Here is a 23,351-nt window from a genome sequence, read left to right as displayed (position 1 = left end):
TGCGAGTTGAGTCTATGGACCCTTTTTCGAGTCTGAGTAGACTCACGAGTTTGACAACCTTGACATTGGGTATTAACATACTCGCATTCATAGTCACCTAATTTATGAGTAATTACTTGGCTATATGTCCATATATATCTGCTAGACACCAAATTCCAATATGAATACCTACACCGTATACACTGTTCACCATATTTATACTATGAACAGTGTTTTTTTAATAAAATAATATTATTTTAAAAAATTTATTTTTTAAATTTATTTTACAACACAAATATAAGGTTGTGTCATTAACCAATTTCACAATTGTATTAACCACAAAAATGTACTTTAGTAACCAATTATTTTACTTATAACTAGTGGGATACCCGTGCTTCTGCACGGGTACTGGCGTGGGCTGGACCGGTTGCACCAAATAAGGTTTATTATATTAATACATTATTGCAAAATAAATAGGAAGGTGTAATTATTCTGAAATAGATAAAAAATAATTTTATTAGAAAAAATAAAAAAAAACGTTTGAATAATATTTGAGTGAGTTTATAAAAAAAACGAATTGCCAAACCCAAAATTTATTCAAAATGAAAAAAAAATTACAAAAATGTTGAAATGAAGTAAAAGCGGTATACTGGGAACTCAAAACGGTGGTAAGTAGTAAAGTCCACTATTTGGAACGTCTAAACCGTAGAAGTACCACATAAACACTTTATCCATCTTTTTTCACTCATACCTCACCGTCCTTGTAAAGATCTCTATCACATTCAGTCATTCTCTTATGGCCAGCCACAAGAATCCGGAACAACGACAACCTTCCTCCATGGATCATCCCCGCTTACAGTAAGTTTTCCCATGTTCACTATCTTATACCTATTTTTGCTCAGTTATTCCATCATCGGATTCGTCTTCAACGCTCCATGTATATTCAACTATGTTAATCGATCATTGTCGCAGATTCATCAGATGTTGTTTGTTACTATTCAGGGTGTAGTTTATATTTGAAGTTAGAATCGAATCTGATATTCCATTTAAACCTTCGTGGATGCCGAATACTTTGATATTCGAAAATATAGTTAAGGTTAATGTGTTTTTTCATGGTTGCATGCATGTGGTGCTGTTGTTTCCGTTGTTTTTAGGAAGATGAGTTATGTCAGCTAACTTTTTCTCCATCTGCAAGAGAGATGGTGCTACTCATGGACACCAAAATTATGGGAAACACATAAGGAGCGTGGCTCTCAAAATGATGCTGGATGAGTTAGCTTCAATTAAGAAAGAGAGCAAAGAGGCAACAGACAAAATACAGGCAACGCTGGGGAAATCGGGTCGTGTTCCGAAAAATGAAACTGCTCCAGTCAAAAGAGGTGTTGATGCAAGAAGAAGTTACCATGCATCTGTTTACAAAGCCTCTTTCCAATCAGCTGCATCCAAGAGGTAACTAACTGTCACTGCGTTTTATTATAAAATTCCATGTTTATAGTGATTGATTACCATGATGTTATTGTTGTTTCGTAATATATCATATGTGATTTAGAAGTAGAAACCCGAATGTGGTTATTCATGTTTTAAAATCAATTATTAGGGTTATTTTATAATAAATGTGTATGAATGAATATTTTTCAATGAAGTTTCCATTATTTATGTGTTGGCCATTCTTAGCGTAAATTTCTGTTTTGAAACAAAAGTGGTGGTAATGTCGGAGCTGGTCCATCCAAAAAACGCAGTCACACAGAGGTTTCACCTAATGTGGTTTCTGACATGCAATGTGATCCGAAAGGCAAGAAGAAAGCCCAGGAGACTGGTGATGTGTTGAATGTGAAGAAAAAAGTTGGGTTTGCTGCAGAGGAACAGCAGGGGAAACTCAAGGGTAAGACTGTCATATCTTCATATGAGCATCAAGTTAAAAGAGATGATCGTGAATACATTACGCTATCCTCCGATAGTGAAAGGTAAATTTTTTGTTAACTGAAATTATATGTAAGAACTGATATTGTCTTCACCAGTTGGTTTGTTTGAGATGGTGTTTATCATATTTTGTTGAATTTTTTAGGGTGTATTCGCCCATCATTGTGGACCAGGACAAAGAGTGGTGGAGCCGAGAGGTATCTAATGTAAAGAAGTTCATCAGAAACGTGTTGGTAAGAACCTGTATTAGTTGATATGATGCATTAGGAGAAGTCTGTAACAAATGTAATGCAGTTGATGGCCTTATAATATATGTTGCAGGTTTTTCCAGTAAAAGTGGTAAAAAGTTGCCTTCGTCGAAGGATTTCCAACATTGTGCTATATGACTGTGACAATGCCGAACAATATTTCTGTAAGATAAAGAAGAGACGGAAGAGCAAGGAGAAAATTTTGTGAGGTGGTTGGTTTGATTACGCACAGGCTTCCCATTTCAAGGAAGTTGACGTAGTCCACTTCATCATCCGCTATCCACCGGTCGAAGAAATATTGGTTTATGTGGAGCGTCAGGAAGTTCAGGCAGGAGGGCGTTGAAAGAAGCTCATGTGTTATATTCATGAAAGTGTTTTGTCGGTGATGTTTTGGACGATTAATTGTCGAAGATTTGATTAAGATATAGTTTTATGTTATATTATGGAAGACTTTAGTTAAGGGTTGAATTGTGGGTACTAGGTTATTCAGTTAAACATTCATGCTATGTCTTTTTAATTAAGTTTTCATTGGAACCCGGTGTCAAGGGTTATTTGTGTGTTTTAGGAAGTCACCCAATGTACTACAATCTGTGCTGGATATGTACCTTAAGCATTTTACTCATTATAAAATATTAACTTATGACTGTTATGTAAAGTTGAATTTATTTATAAAATGCTCGTATTACAATTACTCATTTTTAGTGTTTTGTGATGTGTTAGGGACCAAATAGTACTAATTTTCATATATTGTTTTTGGTCCCTTTAACCACTTTTTACTCAACAATCACACTTTTCTTCTTACAATTTAATAATTTTGCAATTTTGTTCATTTGAGTTCATTTGAATTGTTATTTCACATGTTTGTTAGTTTTGTAGCGTTTTTAAGGTTTGAAGATCATTGAAGCAAAGAGGAATTACTTGAAGACTTGGATTAGCAAAAGAAGAGTTGATGAATCCAGTTTGCCCCGCAAACATCATTGGCGCCGGAACCTGCAAGAATCCCAACTGCTCTTAGTTTTTGGCTGGATTCTGATGTGGCAGAAATTGAAGTGTTTGCGCCGCAAACACTCTTGGCGCCGCAAAAACTGCGAAACAGAGTATCTCTTTTTTCTTAGTTGGTCTGCCACTTGTCATTAGGTTTTTATCTTTTGAATGTGAACAGTTAGTACAAAATTTGGGGGGCTAATTGAGATAAAAAGAAAAAGAGAACTAATGGGCTTCTATTCTATTCATTGTGAACCAAACATTGAGGCTAGGGTTTTGGGAGAGAAAAGAACAACTTTGTGAGAGATTGATGTTCTTAGCTTCTTCTTCATTCTTCTTGTTGTCAACCATGGTGATGAGTAGCTAAATCCCACTTTGACAAGATTGGAGGTAGTAGCTATCCTTGTTAACTATGTATTTTCTCTAGCACTTTGTATGAACTTCATTAGTATTGAAATGAATGAATGTTGTTGTTTTATCTTTTATATTTAGATTTGATTTATGATTAAGAAATATATTTCAAGTCTTGATCTACAACATTTTATCAAGTAGTGAATAAAGGCTAGAGATAGATTTATTTGCTGCTTTTCTATTTGTATCAAACAATCAAGATTAGTATATTGATAGTTAGAGTGAGAGATCATCTAAAGATTAATATATTAACTTTCACAATTTTGTTTAGACATAAACATTGTTGGGAGGATACTAGAGCATTTCACCATTAGTGAAGTTATGCATTTGTTGTTAAAGTCACATGGAAGATAGGGGTAGTGAAACCAAACCAATCTTGTCATTCTTTTATTATTGAAAAAAGTTTTAGTTTATTGTCTTATAATTGTCTTGATTAGAACAAATAGCGATTCAAAACAAAACAACTTTGTTAGCTTTCGAACTTAAAATAATAGTAACTATAGAACGGCGGTAATATCACCCAATCTCTGTGGATACGATTGAAAAATATTTTCCTTGAATATACTATTCAACAAATTGGCGCCGTTGCCGGGGATTGGCGTTTGATATTGCAAGCATTGCAATAGTTCATTGTTTTAAGTTGTGTTACCTTATTAATATTGCTTTTGCGTTTCACTTGGTTTGCTAGTTTTGTAGATTCTTGTGTATGCGAGAAAAAGCTTCCGAAGAACAATTTCATTTCGATCCCGAAATTGAAAGAACACTCTGAAATCTCAATAGCAAGACACGAAGAAGAAGGAAGTTAGCCCAAGAGAAGCGATAAAGAGAAGAGGCGTCTACTTCTTCTAACAATCAAATTGAAGAAGTAGTTGTAGAGACTTTTGAAGGAGACATGGCGGGTGTTGTTCCAACCGAAATGTCCGCCAATAGTCCAAGACGTACCGCCCAATTTGCACGCAATGCTCAAGGAGGAGCAAATATGGAGATGAATACCGGAATCCTCCAACTTGTTTATGCAAATCCATTCACCGGAATGGATCATGAGGATCCTTTCGCACATCTCACCAAATTTTATGAGATTGCGGGTTCAACGGGAGTCGACGCGGCCAATGAAGAATCATTGTTCAAGAGACTATTTCCATACTCATTACTTGGGAAAACCAAAGAATGGTATCTTGATCAATTACCAAATGTGATGACGGATTGGAATCTATTGGAAGAAAAATTTTTAGAACAATATTTTCCTCAATCCCGATTCATGGAGGCCAAAACGGCAATCGCAGTTTTCAATCAAGGAAGCAACGAGTCCTTAAATGATGCTTGGGAAAGATTCAAATCCATGCTTAGAAAATGCAAGGGTCATGGGATGCAAATGAATTCTCTCTCAACAAGTTGAGTTACTCACCAAGCAAATGTCGAAGCTCCCACAACAAATGAAGGAAATTCATGGGATGCAAATGAATTCTCACGTAGCAAGTTGTGAACTTTGTCAAGGTGACCATCCGACCGGGTTTTGTCCTCCTCCCGAGGGTGAAGAAGTGAATTATGTCAACAATCAAAATCAAGGTTATCAAAGGCAACCTCCACCTCACAACAATCCTTACCAAAGAAACAACCAAGGATTTCAACCTTCAAGATTCAACAATCAACACTATCAACATCAAAGTACTTATCAAAGTCCAAACCCTCAAGGTCAAGGTCAACAATCTCAAGATGGGAGCTCAAAATTGGAAGACACTCTTACACAATTCATGCAAGCATCCATGGCTAATCAAAGGAGTAATGAAGCGGCCATAAGGAATCTAGAAAATCAAGTGGGTCAACTTGCAAAGCAATTGTCCGAGCAACAACCGGGGGCATCCTTCTCCGCCAACACCCAAACCAATCCAAAGGAACATTGCAAAGCCACTGTTACAAGAAGTGGGAGGAAGGTGAATAACGGCGTGAATGAAGAGGTTATAGTGGAAGATGAGGAGGAAGTAATAGTTGAAGAGGAAGAAGTGGAAGTGATAGTTGAAAATGAGGGAGAAAAGAGTGAGGAAAAGATAGAGGAAGAATTAGTTGAAAAAGAGAGAAAAGAAAACGAAGAAAGTGAGAAAAACAACAAAAAAGTGAAGAGGAATAAAAAGAGAGATGAACAAAAGAGCACAATCCCATCCCAGCACTTACCATACCCACATGCCAAATCAAGGACGGATAATGCAAGGCAATACGCTAGGTTTATGGATATTTTCAAACAACTCCAAGTGAATATCCCATTTTCCGAAGCGTTAGAACAAATGCCAAAATATGCAAAGTTCATGAAGGACATTCTCACCAAGAAAAAGAGGTATTCGGAAGAGGAGACTGTTTTACTTGATGCTCGTTGTAGTGCCATAATCCAAAAGACACTACCAAAGAAAGAAGCCGATCCGGGACGTGTTACTTTGCCGGTTACCATTGGAGGCCATTACATAGGTAACGGTTTGGTTGATTTGGGCTCAAGCATTAATTTAATTCCGTTGTCTATCATCAAGAGGTTGGGAAACATAGAGATGAAGCCAACCCAAATGACTTTGCAACTAGCCGATAAGTCTCTCACCTCTCCTTACGGAGTTGCGCAAGACATGCTAGTCAAAGTGGATAAATATTTGTTCCCGGTAGATTTTGTGGTAGTTGATATGGAAGAAGACCGTGATGTACCATTGATACTTGGAAGACCGTTCATGAAAACAGCTCGGATGATGATCGACATAGACAATGGTCTCATGAAGGTGAGAGTGCAAGATGAAGAAGTCACTTTCAATCTCTTTTAAGCAATGAAGCATCCCAAGGATAAACATGATACATTTCGAGTCGATGCTACCGACGAGGAGATCAAGGAGGTTGCTAATCAAGTTCACATCTCTAGTCCTTTGTAAAGATCTCTCATAGGAGCATACAATGTCTTATCCGAGATTGAAGAAAAAGAAATGGAAGCATTCTTGAATGAGTTGGAATCTTGTGGGGAGATTGATCATAATGAAGAAAAAGTAGAAGAGTTAAATGCGGAGAAGAAAGTGGAAGAATCAAAACTAGAGTTGAAAATGTTGCCATCCCATTTGAAGTATGTTTTTCTTGGTGATAACTTCACTAAACCGGTGATCATTAGTAATTCTTTGTCTACTCAAGAGGAGAAGCGCTTAATTGACGTGTTAAAGAAGCATGAAGGTGCACTAGGGTGGGTTTTATCCGATTTGAAAGGTATTAGCCCCGCTTATTGCATGCACAAAATCATGATGGAGGATGATTACAAACCGGTTGCTCAACCTCAAAGGCGGCTCAACCCATCAATGAAGGAAGTCGTGAGAAAGGAAGTAGTTAAACTATTGGAGGCCGGGATGATTTATCCTATTTCCGATAGCGAATGGGTAAGTCTGGTGCAAGTTGTTCCTAAGAAAGGTGGCATGACGGTTATCCGAAATGAAAAGATTGAGTTGATTCCGACAAGAACGGTAACCGGGTGGAGAATGTGCATTGACTATAGAAGATTAAATCAAGCAACAAGGAAGGATCATTTCCCATTGCCTTTCATGGATCAAATGTTGGAAAGGTTAGCCGGTAAGAATTTCTATTGCTTTTTAGATAGTTATTCGGGCTACAACCAAATTTCGGTGAACCCGGCGGACCATGAGAAGACCGCTTTTACATGTCCATTTGGTGTTTTTGCCTATCAAAGAATGCCTTTTGGACTATGTAATGCTCCGGATACATTCCAAAGATGCATGCAAGCCATCTTTGCGGACTTGATTGAAGAGTGTATTGAGGTGTTCATGGATGATTTTTCGGTGTATGGATCATCTTTTGACCTATGCTTAAAGAATCTTGAGGTGGTGTTGGAGAGATGTGTGAAGACTAACCTTGTGCCAAATTGGAAAAAATGCAATTTTATGGTCACCGAAGGAGTGGTTCTTGGACACAAAATTTCTTCCAAAGGACTTGAAGTTGACAAAGCCAAAGTGGAAATCATAGAGAAGCTGCCACCACCAACCAACATCAAAGGAATAAGAAGCTTTCTTGGACATGCCGGTTTCTATAGAAGATTCATCAAGGATTTTTTGAAGATAGCAAGGCCATTGAGTAATTTACTCAACAAAGGTACGCATTTTGATTTTGATGAGTCTTGTCTAAAAGCATTTCTTGAGCTGAAAGACAAATTAGTTACTGCACCCATAATCGTTGCTCCAAATTGGAAAATGGATTTTGAACTCATGTGTGATGCAAGCGATTATGCGGTAGGTGCGGTGTTAGGTCAAAGAAGATCAAAAGTTTTCCATGCAATTCACTATGCTAGTAAAGTTTTGAATGAAGCTCAAGTTAACTATGCAACAACTGAAAAAGTGCTACTAGCCATAGTGTATGCGTTTGAAAAATTTAGAGCTTATTTGATCGATTCTAAAGTTGTAGTCTACACCGACCATTCGGCGATAAAATATTTGCTAACCAAGCCGGATTTCAAACAAAGATTAATCTGTTGGATTTTACTCTTACAAGAGTTTGATTTGGAAATCTGAGACAAAAAGGGATCCGAAAACTTGGTGGCGGATCATTTATCCCGATTGGTAAATATAGAGATTACAAAGAATGAGTTTGAAGTAAGAGAGGAGTTTCCGGATGAAAAGCTTTATGCGATTCAAGTGAGGTCTTGGTTTTCCGATTTTGCAAATTATAAGGCAACCGGTTTAATCCCGGAGGAGCTCACTAGCAATCAAAGAAAGAAATTTTTAGTGGATGCCAAACACTATGTATGGGATGACCCATATCTATTCAAAGAAGGTGTTGACAGCATCTTGAGAAGATGTGTCACCAATGAAGAAGCGAAAGATATTCTTTGGCATTGTCACAACTCTTCGTATGGAGGCCACTATAGTGGTTGGAGAACAGCTACCAAAGTACTCCAATCGGGATTCTTTTGGCCTACTCTATTCAAAGATGCTCATGAGCACGCAAAAAGTTGTGACAAATGTCAAAGGAGTGGAGGAATAGGGAAACGAGATGAAATGCCCTTGACCAATATGTTAGAAGTAGAAGTTTTTGATTGTTGGGGCATTGATTTTGTTGGTCTGTTTCCTCCCTCTTTCGCTAATGAATACATTCTTGTTGTCGTTGACTATGTATCTAAGTGGGTGGAAGCACTTGCTACACCTAAGGCCAATTCCAAAACTGTGATCAAATTCTTAAAGAAAAATATCTTCTCACGTTTTGGTGTGCCAAGGGTGTTGATAACGGATGGAGGTTCACACTTTTGTAATACACCTCTGGAAAAAGTTTTAGAACATTGTGGTGTAAAACATAAGGTGACCACCCCCTATCACCCACAAGAAAATGGTCAAACGGAAGTATCAAACAGAGAAGTAGAGAGAATTCTTGAGAAAACAGTCTCTAGCTCTAGAAAAGAGTGGTCATTGAAACTAGATGAAGCTTTATGGGCATACTGTACTACCTACAAAGCTCCTATTGGACTAACCCCTTTTCAGATGGTCTACAGAAAAACTTGTCATCTTCCGGTAGAGTTGGAACATAGAGCACTTTGGGCTCTTAAATTTCTGAACTTTGATACCGCTCTGGCCGGCCACAAAAGAAAAGACCAACTCCATGAATTGGAAGAATTAAGGGACCAGGCATATCACTCCAACAAGCTCTACAAGGACAAAGCTAAAGCTTATCATGATAAGAAGGTACGATGCAAAAGTTTTCATGAGGGGCAGATGGTGTTACTATTCAATTCGCGGCTTCGGTTGTTTCCCGGTAAACTTAAATCAAAATGGTCAGGACCATTTGTGGTGAAGGAAGTGAGGGACTATGGAGCAATTGTGATTGAGGATCCCAAGTCTAAGGAAAGTTGGACAGTTAATGGTCAAAGACACAAGCTTTATCATGGTGGGGAAGTGGTACGCGAAGCATGTGCTCTTTTACTTAATGATCTGTGAGAGATCATTGAACCGTCGAGCTCTAACGACGTTAAACAAAGCGCTTGTTGGGAGGCAACCCAACTTCGTAAGTAGATTGTGTTGTTTTCATGGATTTTCTGTTTTGTAGATGTTAGGTGCTTTTATTTTCTTTAGGAAGTGAATGATAATTGTGAAAATCGGCAATTTTTGAGAATTTAAGTCTGTTTGCGCCGCAAACATTGTTTGCCCCGCAAACAGAGCACAAACAGTGAGTAAGCCATTTTTACAAAGAAAATTTTTCTTGTTTGCCCCGCAAACAAGGGGTTGCGCCGCAAATAGGATAGTAAAAAAAATTTTTCATCAGCCATTGCGCCACAAACAGTGAATAGGCCCTTTTTACAAAGAAAATTTTTCTTGTTTGCCCCGCAAACAAGGGGTTGCGCCGCAAACATTGCGAGACAGCAATTTCCTTCCTTTTTATTTTTTTACTTAGTTACTATTTCATTTTATCTTATTTTAAACTATCTCTCTCTCTCATAAAACTCCCACCCCCACCTTCAAACCCTAAGTTCACCAACACTATCACACACATCCTCTCTTCAATTTCTGCAGTTGCCTAATTCGAATTCAAGGTATGCTTTGTTATTTTTATGATTCTCAAAGCTTTTTGTTCATATCATTCTCGGTTAGGGTTCATTAATTAACATAGTAGATTCAACCTTGATGTCCAAAATTCGAACTTGCATGTGTTAATCTTACTGTTTAATGGGTTGAATTTGCAATTGTGTGATTGGGTTTCTTCTTGTTGTAAGCAACCCTTCCATTTTGAGCCATGGTTTCTGGGTATCGCATGGTTTGCGCCGCAAACACACCTTTGCGCCGCGAACTGGGTTTGAAATTTCACCTTTGCGCCGCAAACAATGATGGCGCCGTAAACTGGGTGTGTTTTATAAGTTCTTGTTTTTAATTCTGACAGTTTGGCTGTTGTGGTTCGGTTGATTAATTGGTTGCAGATGTCAAAGCGCACAAAAACCAGAAGCACCAATCCTACCCACTCCTTACCAAGGTTCCTTGGCGAGGAACAAGAGGAGCGATACACCTACTTGTGCAATCGAACCGTCCAGGCTGAAAGGTTCATCAGGTTCAAACTGAATGGTCCGATGCGAGATTTAGTTCAGACATTGGATAAACTCAAATGGGGGAAGATATGTGAACCGGTAGCTGAGATCAATTATGACATTGTTCGCGAATTCTATGCAAATGTCGTTTCGGTTGAAGACGGTGCAGAATTTATGTACAAGACAATGGTGAGGGGGAGAACCATCTCTTTTAAGATGAGTTCTATCAATGAATATCTGGGATCCCCATTCGAGCTACCCGATGGAGTGAGAAGTGAGTACCAGAGAAGGTATCTCACTAATGATTGGAACATCCAAGTCGTCAGTGAGTCCTTATGCCTTGAAGGAAAGACTTATGAGTTGAATGATTCGGGAGCGCCAAAAGGATGGAAAAGAGAGGATTTTAAAGTGGAGGTTAAGGCCTTGCTAGTGGTGGTATTGCATAACATCCGGTCAAGAACTCACACAACACACATCTCACTCAAAGTGGGATACATGCTGTTTTGCATTTTGTACGGAGTACCGATTGATTTGGCCAGCATAATATCGAAGAAATGAGGAGGGTATCGGTTATGGGAACAAGGCATGGAGGCAAAGCCGGTGTCCTTGTTTACCCCGGCTTAATCATGGGGCTGTGTTACAATGCGAGGGTGGCCATCCCGAGTGAGGTACATTTCAAAATCACAAGTGTTATTAATGAAGCTTTTATTAGCAGGTTTTGTGAAGGCGCAACAAAGAAAGCTGAAAGAGGAGGAGCATCCACTTCGAGGTCTAGAGGTGGTCGAGCACCTGTTTTTGATCACATGGCCTTTGCCACCTATTGTGCAGAGAATTTTGAAGCGACTCAAAGATCCAACCGGTTCCTGGTGCAAACATTATCTCAACAATTTCAGCGCACCTCTTTGGAAGCAGAGTATGATGCCTATGCAAATTGGCCTGTGGGCAGGCCAGCTTTCATGGGGGGTGCAGGAGGCAGTGGTACCGGAAATGAGGATGACACGATGGAAGATGTGATCGGGACAGTTGGTGGCGGTGATGAAGAAGAAGATTGAAGTAGTGTTGTAGCACTTTTGTAGTTTATTTTTATTTTAGTCTTAATTCTGTTTTGCTTTATTTATTTACGGTTGCACTTTTCGGTTTTTAATTTGTGTACTTTATGGTGGCTCTCGTTTCACCATTTGAACCTCTTTAAAAATTGCAATTTTATTATTGTAGTTTAATTGTGTGTTTGGGTGGAAAGTGATTAACCCAACTTTTTCAAAGTGTTTTGTTTAATTGTTCTTTTGCAAAGGAATCTTGAGGAATCATTGGGCACGGACAAGAGTTAATTTTGTGAACACTTCGAGTGGCAATGATGAGAATCGGTATCGAGGAAAATTAAGGTACACTTTATCACTCTCTAGACTTAACATGGTTAGTTGATGGTATGTGCAAATTGCTTAGCATAAATTCCTTGAGTCACATGTCATTTTTGAATCAAAATTTAGAACTTAGCCAAGTGAGGAAACTTTCCATTGTACACTAAATGCGGGATACTGGAATTTATTTCAACTCATTTTTATCATGCTAAACCATGACTTATTCGTGTTTGTGAAAAGTGTGAAAGTGATAGAGGCATTGTTTGAATTTGAGAAAAACCACTTGACCAAAAAGTTAAATCAATCAACCTTGTGAGGAGTGATTCTTAGTTAACCCCCTTTGAGCTTATTTTAGGATTCATGTGATTATTGAACATGTGTTGTATGTGAATCCTAATCTCTTTTGTTCATTGAAACCTTCAACCGCAATGGTTGTAATTTTGCCTTGTGCCTATGTCTATGTAGGGAGCATTGTTGTATCTAATATGGTTTGAATCCTAAAGTTGGGGAGAGTGATTGAAAAACAAATGAAAATGTGGTACTTACGAGTTTTATGGTAATAAGAAAAGAACAACACATTTTGAAATTATGGGGCAAGAAAAAGAAATAAAAAATAATCGTTCCCGTTATGTGTTGTTGAAAAATAATGAAAAAAAAAGAGAAAAAGAAAAAGAAAAGGGATTCAAACAAGTGTTGCTGTTAAGTGAATTAATAGGAATGCTCCCTTAGGATAGGCGTTTTTGTTAATTTCCCTTTAATAAAACCCTTTCTTTGTAGCCTAAGCCACGTTACAACCTATGAAAGCCCTCTTGATTCTCATTTTGCACATAATTTTTGAACTTGTTGTGGTTAAAGCATGATTTGAGTTGTTGTTGATTTAAATGCCCGGATGAATGAAAGTGAACCCTCTTGTATTCATCATTACTTTGATGTGTGTGTAGGTTTGATTCAATTTTGACATGTCTCTTTTGGAATTTCTTGATAATAATTTGCACTTTGCCATCATTCTTTCTCATGCTTTGTTTTAGCATTGTGGTGAGTGTATTTTACAAAGACTTATACTTTTGAGCCATTTGAGTGTTCGGTTACCTTGACATCATACTCTTGTGCGTTGTTCTTGCTACTCTTGTGAATTTTTGTTTAGGGACAAACAAAATGGTAAGTTGGGGAGAGTTGTTAGGGACCAAATAGTACTAATTTTCATATATTGTTTTTGGTCCCTTTAACCACTTTTTACTCAACAATCACACTTTTCTTCTTACAATTTAATAATTTTACAATTTTGTTCATTTGAGTTCATTTGAATTGTTATTTCACATGTTTGTTAGTTTTGTAGCGTTTTTAAGGTTTGAAGATCATTGAAGCAAAGAGGAATTACTTGAAGACTTGGATTAGCAAAAGAAGAGTTGATGAATCCAGTTTGCCCCGCAAACATCATTGGCGCCGGAACCTGCAAGAATCCCAACTGCTCTTAGTTTTTGCACTACGCCAAATTTAATCTTTAACAGCACCCCTACTAAAGCGCTTCTAGTAAAAAGCGCTCTTATAGGTTGCACTAAAAACAAAATAAAAAAACACGCTAAAAAAGCGCTCTTAAAGGGGGGGGGGGGTATGAGAGCGCTTCTGAAAAGCGCTGTGGTAGGGGGGGTGTATGAGAGCGCTTTTGAAAAGCGCTTTGGTAAGGGGGGGTATGAGAGCGCTTTTGAAAAGCGCTTTGGTAAGGGGGGGGGGGGGTATGAGAGCGCTTTTCAAAGTGCTGCTATAGGGGGGTTTAATGAGAGCGCTTTTTGCTAAAAAGCGCTGGTATAGACCAGGCTATGAGAGCGCTTTTCAGAAGCGCTTTAGTAGCCTTTATTAGTAAAAGTTAAAAACAAAAACACGCTTTCACTTTCTCACTTTCTCTCTTTCGTTTTCTTTTTATTACTGTTTCTCACTTTCTCTGCAACCGAAAAACCCTCCGCCGTCGCCAGCCACAGCCACCACCGTTCGTCCCTCCGTCGCCAGCCACCACCGTTCGTCCCTCCGTCGCCAGCCACCACCGTTCGTCCCTCCGTCGCCAGCCACCACGAGCAACCTCCGCCGTTCTTCTTCCTTTCAGATCCAAAACACACGAGTTTATGGTGAGTTGAGGTTCGTGTTGTTGCTGAGTTCGGTTTCGATTCTGAATCTACAAACCAAAACCGAGTGAGACCTTTCTGAGTTTATTTCTTATTCTCTCTTCCTCTCTCAAATTTCTGAAGGGTTTGTTTGATTAGGAAAGTGATGAACAAATGTTTGGGTTTGATGAATGTTTGTCTGGTTATGTTTGATGATGATTTGTGAGTGGTTTTGTTTCTGATGAATGGTTTGCGTGTATGAGAAAGATGAACAATTAGGGTTTTGGTTAGTGTTTGCGGCTGTGTATTGTGATTGTTGTTGGATGAATATGAACAATGTATTTACAGTTTCTGGAGAGGTTTTTCGAAGATGACGAACAGAATTTTTTTTAGGGTTTTTGGTTGTTGGCTCTACGGCTCTACGGCTGATTTTTTTTAGGGTTTTTGGTTGTTGGCTCAATTGACTTGTTCTTTTATCAAAAACTATTTTTATGTGCATGTGGTTGTTAATTGATTTCTTATAAATTGGTTTCTGTTCTGGTATAGCACTATTTTTATTAACTATTTTGTCTTTTGTTCGGAGATGAGGAAATTTTTGGTTGATAGAGAAAATATTGAGAATGTGAATGTTGTGTAAATAATCACGTTTTTCTATTGTAGGTTGAGCTTCAAACAGTGGATGGACTGGTAAAGGATAGAACACAATGTGCCCCTGCCGATTATGTTCCACAGAATAAGAATCAAGTAATGTACCCCGAAGCTAAGTCTTCTGTGGCAGGATCGTTCGGGGTACAGTTATTTGATTCATATTCTGTGACACAATACAACATAGCTCAGGTGACTACTGGTTCTCCACTAAAGCATCAATACAACATAGCTCCAGATAATACAGGAAGCGTACATTGGTTGCATAAGAACTCGGAAGTTGTTTCCCATTTAGTTGTTTTGGTTTAGAAATATGTGAATTGGTTTAGTTGTTTTGGTTTATAAATATGTATATATGTATTTTGATTTACATTAATGGTATATAATATAATACTTTTTTGTATATAATCGATATCGATTATAATGGTATTTATCGATTTGAAATGATAAATTATAGGTTCATGAAAAAATACTGCCAAAAAATAGTAAATTACAGGTTCTAAAATATTGCTGCCAAAAGTGCAGGTTTAGAAATAATAAAAAGCATAAAAAAAAAAAAAACGCAACATACGAAAGCGCTTTTGAAAAAAGCGCTCTTATAGGGGTGCCTACCAGAGCGCTTTTTCTTGAAAAGCGCTCTTAAAGGGGGGCCTACAAGAGCGCTTTTTCCAGAAAAGCGCTCTTATAGGGGGGCCTACCAGAGCGCTTTTAAAAGCGCTTTCGTAGCCTATGCCAGCGCTGGCTTTGGCAGCGCTTTAAAGCGCTGTTAAAGGCCAAAAAAAGCGCTTTTAAAAGCCTTGCGCGTTGTAGTGTTGGCTGGATTCTGATGTGGCAGAAATTGAAGTGTTTGCGCCGCAAACACTCTTGGCACCGCAAACACTCTTGGCACCGCAAACACTCTTGGCACCGCAAACACTGCGAAACAGAGTTTCTCTTTTTCCTTAGTTGGTCTGCCATTTGTCATTAGGTTTTTATCTTTTGAATGTGAACAGTTAGTACGAAATTTGGGGGGCTAATTGAGATAAAAAGAAAAGGAGAACCAAGGGGCTTCTATTCTATTCATTGTGAACCAAACATTGAGGCTAGGGTTTTGGGAGAGAAAAGAACAACTTTGTGAGAGATTGATGTTCTTAGCTTCTTCTTCATTCTTCTTGTTGTCAACCATGGTGATGAGTAGCTAAATCCCACTTTGACAAGATTGGAGGTAGTAGCTATCCTTGTTAACTATGTATTTTCTCTAGCACTTTGTATGAACTTCATTAGTATTGAAAAGGATGAATGTTGTTGTTTTATCTTTTATATTTAGATTTGATTTATGATTGAGAAATATATTTCAAGTCTTGATCTACAACATTTTATCAAGTAGTGAATAAATGCTAGAGATAGATTTATTTGCTACTTTTTTACTTGTATCAAACAATCAAGATTAGTATATTGATAGTTAGTGTGAGAGATCATCTAAAGATTAATATATTAACTTTCACAATTTTGTTTAGACATAAACATTGTTGGGAGGATACTAGAGCATTTCACCATTAGTGAAGTTATGCATTTGTTGTTAAAGTCACATGGAAGATAGGGGTAGTGAAACCAAACCAACCTTGTCATTCTTTTATTATTGAAACATGTTTTAGTTTATTGTCTTATAAGTGTCTTGATTAGAACAAATAGCGATTCAAAACAAAACAACTTTGTTACCTTTCGAACTTAAAATAATAGTAGCTATAGAACGGAGGTAATATCACCCAATCTCTTTGGATACGATTTAAAAATATTTGCCTTGAATATACTGTTCAACATGATGCACACGTGTGTTGTGTGATAATGTATTAAGAAAGTATACTATTATGCTGAGTGACAAAGCAAACCGACAAAGATATTGCATGTGACATAAGTTGATAACTCAGATGTGTAAACTTGTGAGGATGCATGTGTAAAGTACAGGTGTATTTGTCTACCACCGATAATGCATGGCACATAAAAGGTTAGGAAAATGAGCTGGAAGGTGTAAAAGACAATGCAAAAAGGCCAGAAAGTGGTCCTCACGAATATTTATTATTGCAACGTATTGTAGCCACGTGAAGAAAAAGTTTGTAGTAGAAATAAGGGCCTCACCCACCACACACAATATTGTATGCAACAAATAAAAAGCCATTGCTGCCTCCTATCATAACCACCAAAAATTACATAAACTTGAAGGGTAGTCTGCAAAGAAGATGGCAATGAGTCGGAAGTTGGTTCAAGGAGATTTGTTGGACACACTATCCATTACAAAGTTATCAATTCAAGTAAGGATGTCATTTAGTTTTGCTACTTATAAGTGGTATGGTACCTCTTAAATGTCATCCCCAATCTTTAGTATTAACTTGTTTACTATAATTGAAATGATTTGTAGCAATTTTCGGAAATAGAGCCATGCTTTGTTAGAACAAAAGTAGGAGATCTGGGGATAACATGGAAGATATAGAACAACAAAGGTACCCTCCATGAATTGGTATTAAACAATAGCGACGATGCACCGGTTGTTACCGGTGGTTGGGCTAAGTTGTAAAACTATTATGATCTGCCAGATGATATGGTAGTTATTTTGGGTTATTACGGGAACAATAATTTTTAGGTAGCCGGACATGTATAAATAATGTCACATGAGGAATTACCAAGGTACCATAGTAGATCCATCAACCATAAGGGGATATATGCATTTGATGTTGAACTCGACGACAGTAGTGTGAAATCAGCAAAATTAGTTGAGTGCGACGGATCTATATATTGCTGGTTGTAATTTTGTGTTTATATTTAGGTAGTTACAAAGTTTACCATTAACGTTTTATTTCCAACTTTGTCTTATGCAGAGACTACAGCCAGAGTTTGTTCAACTACTGAGAGACAATGATTATGAGGTTTTGACATTGTGCGGTGATAACGGAAGAACTAAGATGCTCCTAATTTTGAACACCGACGACCCAGTCCGTTCAAAATTAGGATATGAATGGGACGAATTTTGCGCGTCAAACCTGCTGCAAATCGAGGACATCATTAAATTCAAAATTGATGTAACTGACACCCACGGAACATGCCATGTATATAAGGTACGTGCTCCATAAATAACATCCGATAAACTAAAATGTCGTTTCAAAAGAACTGTTATATGTAAGTTTATGAAATGTATGAACTTAGATGCCGGCTATGGTGTAATGCTCTTAGGCTGAAGTTATATTGTTGGATGTAATACTTGAACTATGGTTTTTATATCAATTGTTAATATACTATGTGTTACAATCGGCTTTAAAGTTTAAGTTATTAATCTTAAACTACAGAGTCGCCACCTACGTTTTTATTTTATCCTAAGGATAAGGGTAAACATGGGAGAAAAACCTAATTAAGAGTTTCTAGGTAAGTTGAGAAATTAGGGTCGAGGGAAGGTGTTAGGCACCCTTGACCCTTCCTTAAGGTATTCTAAATGTCTCTAAGGTTTGTGATAAGGGTTTTAAGGTAAGGTTTATAGAAGATTTGGTTTAAAAGAGGACAGTAGGGCAAAGAATAAGATTTTTGACCTACCTAAGTTTTAAGGGAAGGAGACTCGTTTCGCTTGCCCGAATGCCTACGTACCTCCTACCTCCTTAATGGAGGATCAGAGTCAACGTAGTTCGTAGTTTTTGTTGGTATTTTTTATGGGATTGTATGCATTTACTTGTATGTTAGAGTTTGCTTTAGAATTTTTAACGTAGTTTGTAGTTCGCAGTTTAAATGGTGAAAATTAAGTTTTGCATACAATCCCTTTTTTTGTATTTATTTTTTAGTAATTAATTAGTGCTTTAGTTAGATTAGAATAATTGTATTTTGATTTTTAAGTTATGTTTTGGATATTTGATCGGTGCGACATAGAGAGCCGACCAATTCATAGACGGTATGAAATAGATATTCATCCCATCGATTTATTCATGGAATTGTTGAAATTAATTTAATCCACAGAAGAGAATGATCGTTTTGACATAGCGTGCGCTAAGTCTTTGATCATTCAAACAAATGAAATTTACATTCACCCATTTCTAATCTGTGTTCATAAAATATTGAATTTATTAATGGTTTATTTTGAATAATTTGATTGGTACGACATTAGAGTCGACCAATTCGAAGACGTTGTGAAATTATCATTCACTCGTCGTATCATTCGTGGAAGACTGAATTAATTTGAAAAAAAAAAGGTATATCAGTAGATGACAAAAACTAATGTATAACATGGGTTCAAATTTAAGCCTAAGTGTTTGTAGTTCATATTACATTATTAGTCTTAGATTTAGTCTTGACCTTTAAAATTAGAAGTATGGAAATATATAAAACAAAAACACAAACTAATGTATAACATGGGTTCAAATTTAAGCCTAAGTGTTTGTAGTTAATATGATAAAAATAATAAAAACGAAAAAAAAAAAAAGGTATATCAGTAGATGACAAAAACTAATGTATAACATGGGTTCAAATCTTCTTTTTTTAATCATATCTCATTCTAATGATAAAGTAAAATAAAAAGCAAATTAAAACAAATATACAAAGAGGTGATGTTATTTCTTTCCATGTACAGCAAATGAACTACACATCTGTTCATGTGAAATATATCTCATTATAATGATAATATAGTATTAAATAAAAGGCGCTGTCTATGGTGCGCTATGTGCATAGGTCTCTCACGTGAGAGACCTTTTTTTCTTTTTCTTTTTTGGTTTCAAATCAATGACAGCCACTGGATATAAGGTGGATATAAGGTGTACCACTATTACTATAGATCTCTCCACACACAATAAAACACTCATGTTGAAATCTCTTTATTAAAAACAATTGCTCTCATTTCTTCTTATCTTTTCCCCAATTCAAGCTTTTCTGTCTCATCTTCCCCAATTCTTTAACATTTCCTTTTCCTCATTTTATCCAGTTCCTCATTCCTTCCATTTCTTCCCCAATTCCAAGCCGAAACAAGATATTAAAATTTATTCTAACGATATAACACACAATCTGGTGAGCCTATTTTTCGTTTTCGTTGTTCTTTGTTCCTTGCTTTTATCAAAAGAAAAACGATGGAAACTACACATATCGCTTACTTCACCCAAACCCTCTTTTCTATCATCTTTTTCTACCCCTTTATCATTTTTCATCTCAAACAAACTTCAATTTCTGAAAAAACCTAATTTTTCTCTCAAACTCAATTCTTCCCTTCAAAAATCTCAATTTTTGGGAACAAATTTAGGTTTGTTTATTCCATACTCAAACTCGTCGATCATTGATGCAACACAGTTTTGCATATATTATCAAAAGAGTGTTACAACATGTTTATGTAATGCATCCATTTCTGAGATTTCTAGTTGATTCCATTACAAATATTGTGTACATGGTGGTTGTTTTAGGCTGTGATGTTATATCCTAGAAATTGAGGTGTTGTACCCATTTTTTTGAATTAGTTCTGATCCTCCTTGATCTTGTTTTGAAAGTATTATTATTTATTGTCATGTTTAAATCCAAATCCTATTAAATACATTAAAATATTTTCCCTTGTTGATCATGTTTTTATTTAGGCTGTTATTCTAAGTTCAACCTTCTTGTTTGTAAGATTGTTTTATAGTTGGCTGTGAAATTGAAGTTAGAGGTGTTTACAAAGGTGTTGTCACCAATATAAGAAAATATGGAGCTTCTCCACATTTCTGAGTTGTCACATGAACCAGTATGTATGATTTATACTTTTATTTCTTAATATTAATTAATAGCCATATGTTGTATCTGTTTTCCTATCGATGAAATGAGGATGTTGATACTTTTAAGAAGCTACTTGGCAACAGAAGTTTACAATTTGAATTTGCATGTTTTTCAGGAACTTGGAAGAAGCTCAAAGGTATCTCTTTCTAGCACCTATGTTGTTTGAACTTTGAACTATATCCAGGCATATCTTGAGGACCACATAAATATAGTTTTTACAACTTCAAACTGTAAATTTTAGTTTTTGGCCTATGTATGTACAAAGAAAAAGTTGCTAAAGGAGCATGATGCTAGGATATAGACTCAGTAGTCAATCCATTCTTGATCTAGAAGACAATCACCAAACATTGACCAACTTAGGTGTTATCATCGCCTTGCAGTTGAGTACAATTTTAGATTGAAGTATGAGAGTTTCAAGAGCAAACTGCCTATGACTTCCCTCTCTTTTGTTCATGGGAAAAAAGCTCAAACCATATCAGTACAATGAAATAAACCTTTAGATTTGCTTAAATTTCCATCACCGTTTTGCTGATCTGGCATTATGTCTTATTAATACTTACTACTGGTGAAAGAACAATTTTTGTATAAAATTCTCATTCTTTTGTATATTAAATGAATCATCAATGGTTTGAATAAGTTGTACCTGTTTGAATTATCATCAATGGTTTTTCATTTGTCGAAGTAGTGATACTGATAGTAGTTATGGGATTTCTTAATAAGAAAGATACAACTAATTTGACAAATATAACAAATGGTCAAATTAATAAATCCTATAAAAGAGCATACAGTCAGTTGTACTTGTTTGAATCAGTGGAAAGATCAGGTAGGACGATAAATTCAAAATAAATAACATCTAATGCACCTAAGAATGATAAAGTTCATGTCCTTAATATTTTCAAATAATAACATAGAACCAGATTCATGAATTTTTCATATTGCCTTGATGTCAAAGAAAACCCTGCTCGTTAACCTCTTCAATTCATGATTCACTTTTTCTTCATCCCACATGAAACCTTGAATGTTCCGCATACAACATAGAGCCAGAGTAAGACTCAACATATATTATACAGGTATTTATTAGGAATAATCATGTACCTACAATCGACACTAACACAAATTTTATTGATGACAACCAGAAAGAAAAATAAGGACGTCGACTTTATAGAGTGATTTTGCTTACTGTTCTGTTGGGATCATATAATGTGTGAACTACAGCGAGCATGTTTTCAAATTTGTCGAACGTCCTATTGCCTACCACCACCACTTGCTTTCGGGAAGGCACACGCAGCATATCAGTTGCACAACACATTAAAGGCACTGCCATGGTCATATCTTTAAATCTTTTCTCAAAAACTGCCTGCAATACCATATTAAGGGAATCTAGTGAGCTGCAACTGACTCAGTGCAAAAACAAGAAACAATATTTTAGGAGAGAAAAGACTATGGGTTTACATAACAATAGATGTTCTGCATTTCACTTATAATGATCTGCATTACTTCCAGAGACCACGGAAGACTTCCTCATAAGATTTATTGCGGAGACAGAGTTCCCCGATGGTTCTGCCCCGTCGTGGTCTTCTTTTACACGGAGAAGAACTGAAGAATCTTCTGTATTATTGAAATATCTGCATCTGTCCCTATCAAGAAACAATTAATCCTGCAAGCAACTCATCTCATTAGCAATTGTGAAGACAGGCAAGGAAAAATAAATGAAATTTCCATTAAGTTTATACAGCGATCTCTACCTGGGTTTCCTGCAATTCAATGGTCCATATCAGGATTGGATAGTTATATTCCCATTGTAACCATAACAGCGACAACTTTTTTCGGATTGCAACTTCAAAAATCAGATAGCTGCAATGTAAGCATTGACCACAAATTGCATTGCATCTACATGTTCCTGAAAATAATAAATGAAAAGGAATATCAACATATATCTCATGATTGGATTCAGAATACTGTGTAATCTACAGATTCAAGAAAATAATAAACAAAAAGGAACATTCAATATGAATAAATTCAGAATAGCAAAATCAACCGCATAAATTTCAAATGGGTCCAGGCTAATAATATTACCACCACATAAGAAGCATACTGACACGAAACCTTTACATAAGAGAAAAACCAGAGCACACAAGAGCATTGTCGTATTGGATCCTAAAACCAACATAAGAAACCAACGTTTCATCATCTTTTGCGACTGTTCATTCAACCTACAAATCACAACAGAGAAAGTAAGAAACCCTTTTCCATACAACCCAAAATTAAAAAATTAAAAAATGTCTTTTTTTACTATGCAGAAAGAGAAAAACATGCAAATTAAAATCGAAACACAAAAATTAAATAAACTAAGGATTAAATTGAATCCCAAAGAAAGTAGATTAAAGAGAACATCAAAACCTTGATCTCTCTGAAGGGGATGAAAAGATTCTTTTCAAGCTTGGAATCCAAACCGAGAATCCTAAAACGTTCTTTTCGGAAGAAGCAACACGATCGAAATCATATGATATAAGTGTCTTACATAAGGAGATTGAAAATGATTATTAAAAAAAAAGAGTTTTGATGGCAAAAACAAGGAGATAGGCGGGATAAGTTGTCGGTTGTGAAAACTGCGAAATCTGTAGGCGGGATAAGTTGCCGCTTGTGAAAACTGCAAAATTTATAGCTTTATATTTGTACCTTTTCGCTACAGTATGTGTGAAGAATGACAATATATTAATATTGCACTAACTAAATATTTTAAAATTTAATATAATTTAAATATTTCTGTTGATAAAAGTTATTACAGTAGTAAATTATCAGATAATTATTTATTTATATTTAACTCTCATTTTTTAATAAGAATTAAATTTTATTTTTAATTAATAATCTGATTTTATGTTTGTCTATTTTATCTATTTTAAATATTACGAAAAAGTTAAGCGCAAAAAAAAAATTA

At 36.4% G+C, this 23,351-nt stretch overlaps 2 protein-coding genes and 1 long non-coding RNA gene across 14 annotated transcripts; 2 read left to right on the top strand and 1 right to left on the bottom strand.

The window, feature by feature from the left end:
* Positions 1 to 4,434: 4,434 nt before the first annotated feature.
* LOC131618737 (uncharacterized) lies at positions 4,435 to 6,337 on the top strand. The gene is made up of 2 exons (XM_058889904.1): positions 4,435 to 4,712; positions 5,119 to 6,337. Exons 1-2 carry the CDS (start codon positions 4,435 to 4,437, stop codon positions 6,335 to 6,337), a joined length of 1,497 nt encoding a protein of 498 aa, XP_058745887.1.
* A 10,442-nt stretch (positions 6,338 to 16,779) lies between these two features.
* Positions 16,780 to 21,049, top strand: LOC131620358 (uncharacterized). 11 transcript variants are annotated; one of them, XM_058891412.1, is made up of 5 exons: positions 16,780 to 16,956; positions 17,064 to 17,414; positions 17,521 to 17,757; positions 20,529 to 20,549; positions 20,679 to 21,049. In XM_058891412.1, exons 2-5 carry the CDS (start codon positions 17,307 to 17,309, stop codon positions 20,712 to 20,714), a joined length of 402 nt encoding a protein of 133 aa, XP_058747395.1. In that variant the 5' UTR covers positions 16,780 to 16,956; positions 17,064 to 17,306; the 3' UTR covers positions 20,715 to 21,049. The 11 variants fall into 11 exon arrangements, 3 of the variants coding, with proteins under 3 accessions (XP_058747395.1, XP_058747396.1, XP_058747394.1); XR_009289087.1 differs by adding an exon at positions 20,271 to 20,381 and having other exon boundaries at positions 16,788 to 16,956; positions 17,064 to 17,145; positions 20,529 to 21,049; XR_009289090.1 differs by lacking the exon at positions 17,064 to 17,414 and adding an exon at positions 20,271 to 20,381 and having other exon boundaries at positions 16,790 to 16,956.
* Positions 21,050 to 21,896: 847 nt separating this feature from the next.
* Positions 21,897 to 22,918, bottom strand: LOC131620360 (uncharacterized). 2 transcript variants are annotated; one of them, XR_009289092.1, is made up of 4 exons: positions 22,814 to 22,918; positions 22,490 to 22,626; positions 22,159 to 22,313; positions 21,897 to 22,070 (listed from the first exon to the last, which is right to left on the bottom strand). It is a non-coding gene; the product is annotated as an uncharacterized LOC131620360 (long non-coding RNA). The 2 variants fall into 2 exon arrangements; XR_009289091.1 differs by having other exon boundaries at positions 21,897 to 22,313.
* Positions 22,919 to 23,351: the final 433 nt, after the last annotated feature.

Source organism: Vicia villosa, linkage group LG7 (assembly GCF_029867415.1).
Source record: "Vicia villosa cultivar HV-30 ecotype Madison, WI linkage group LG7, Vvil1.0, whole genome shotgun sequence".
Taxonomy (NCBI): Eukaryota; Viridiplantae; Streptophyta; class Magnoliopsida; order Fabales; family Fabaceae; genus Vicia; species Vicia villosa.
The sequence above is the reverse complement of the archived record's forward strand: the minus strand, read 5'-3'. Positions and strand labels throughout refer to the sequence as shown.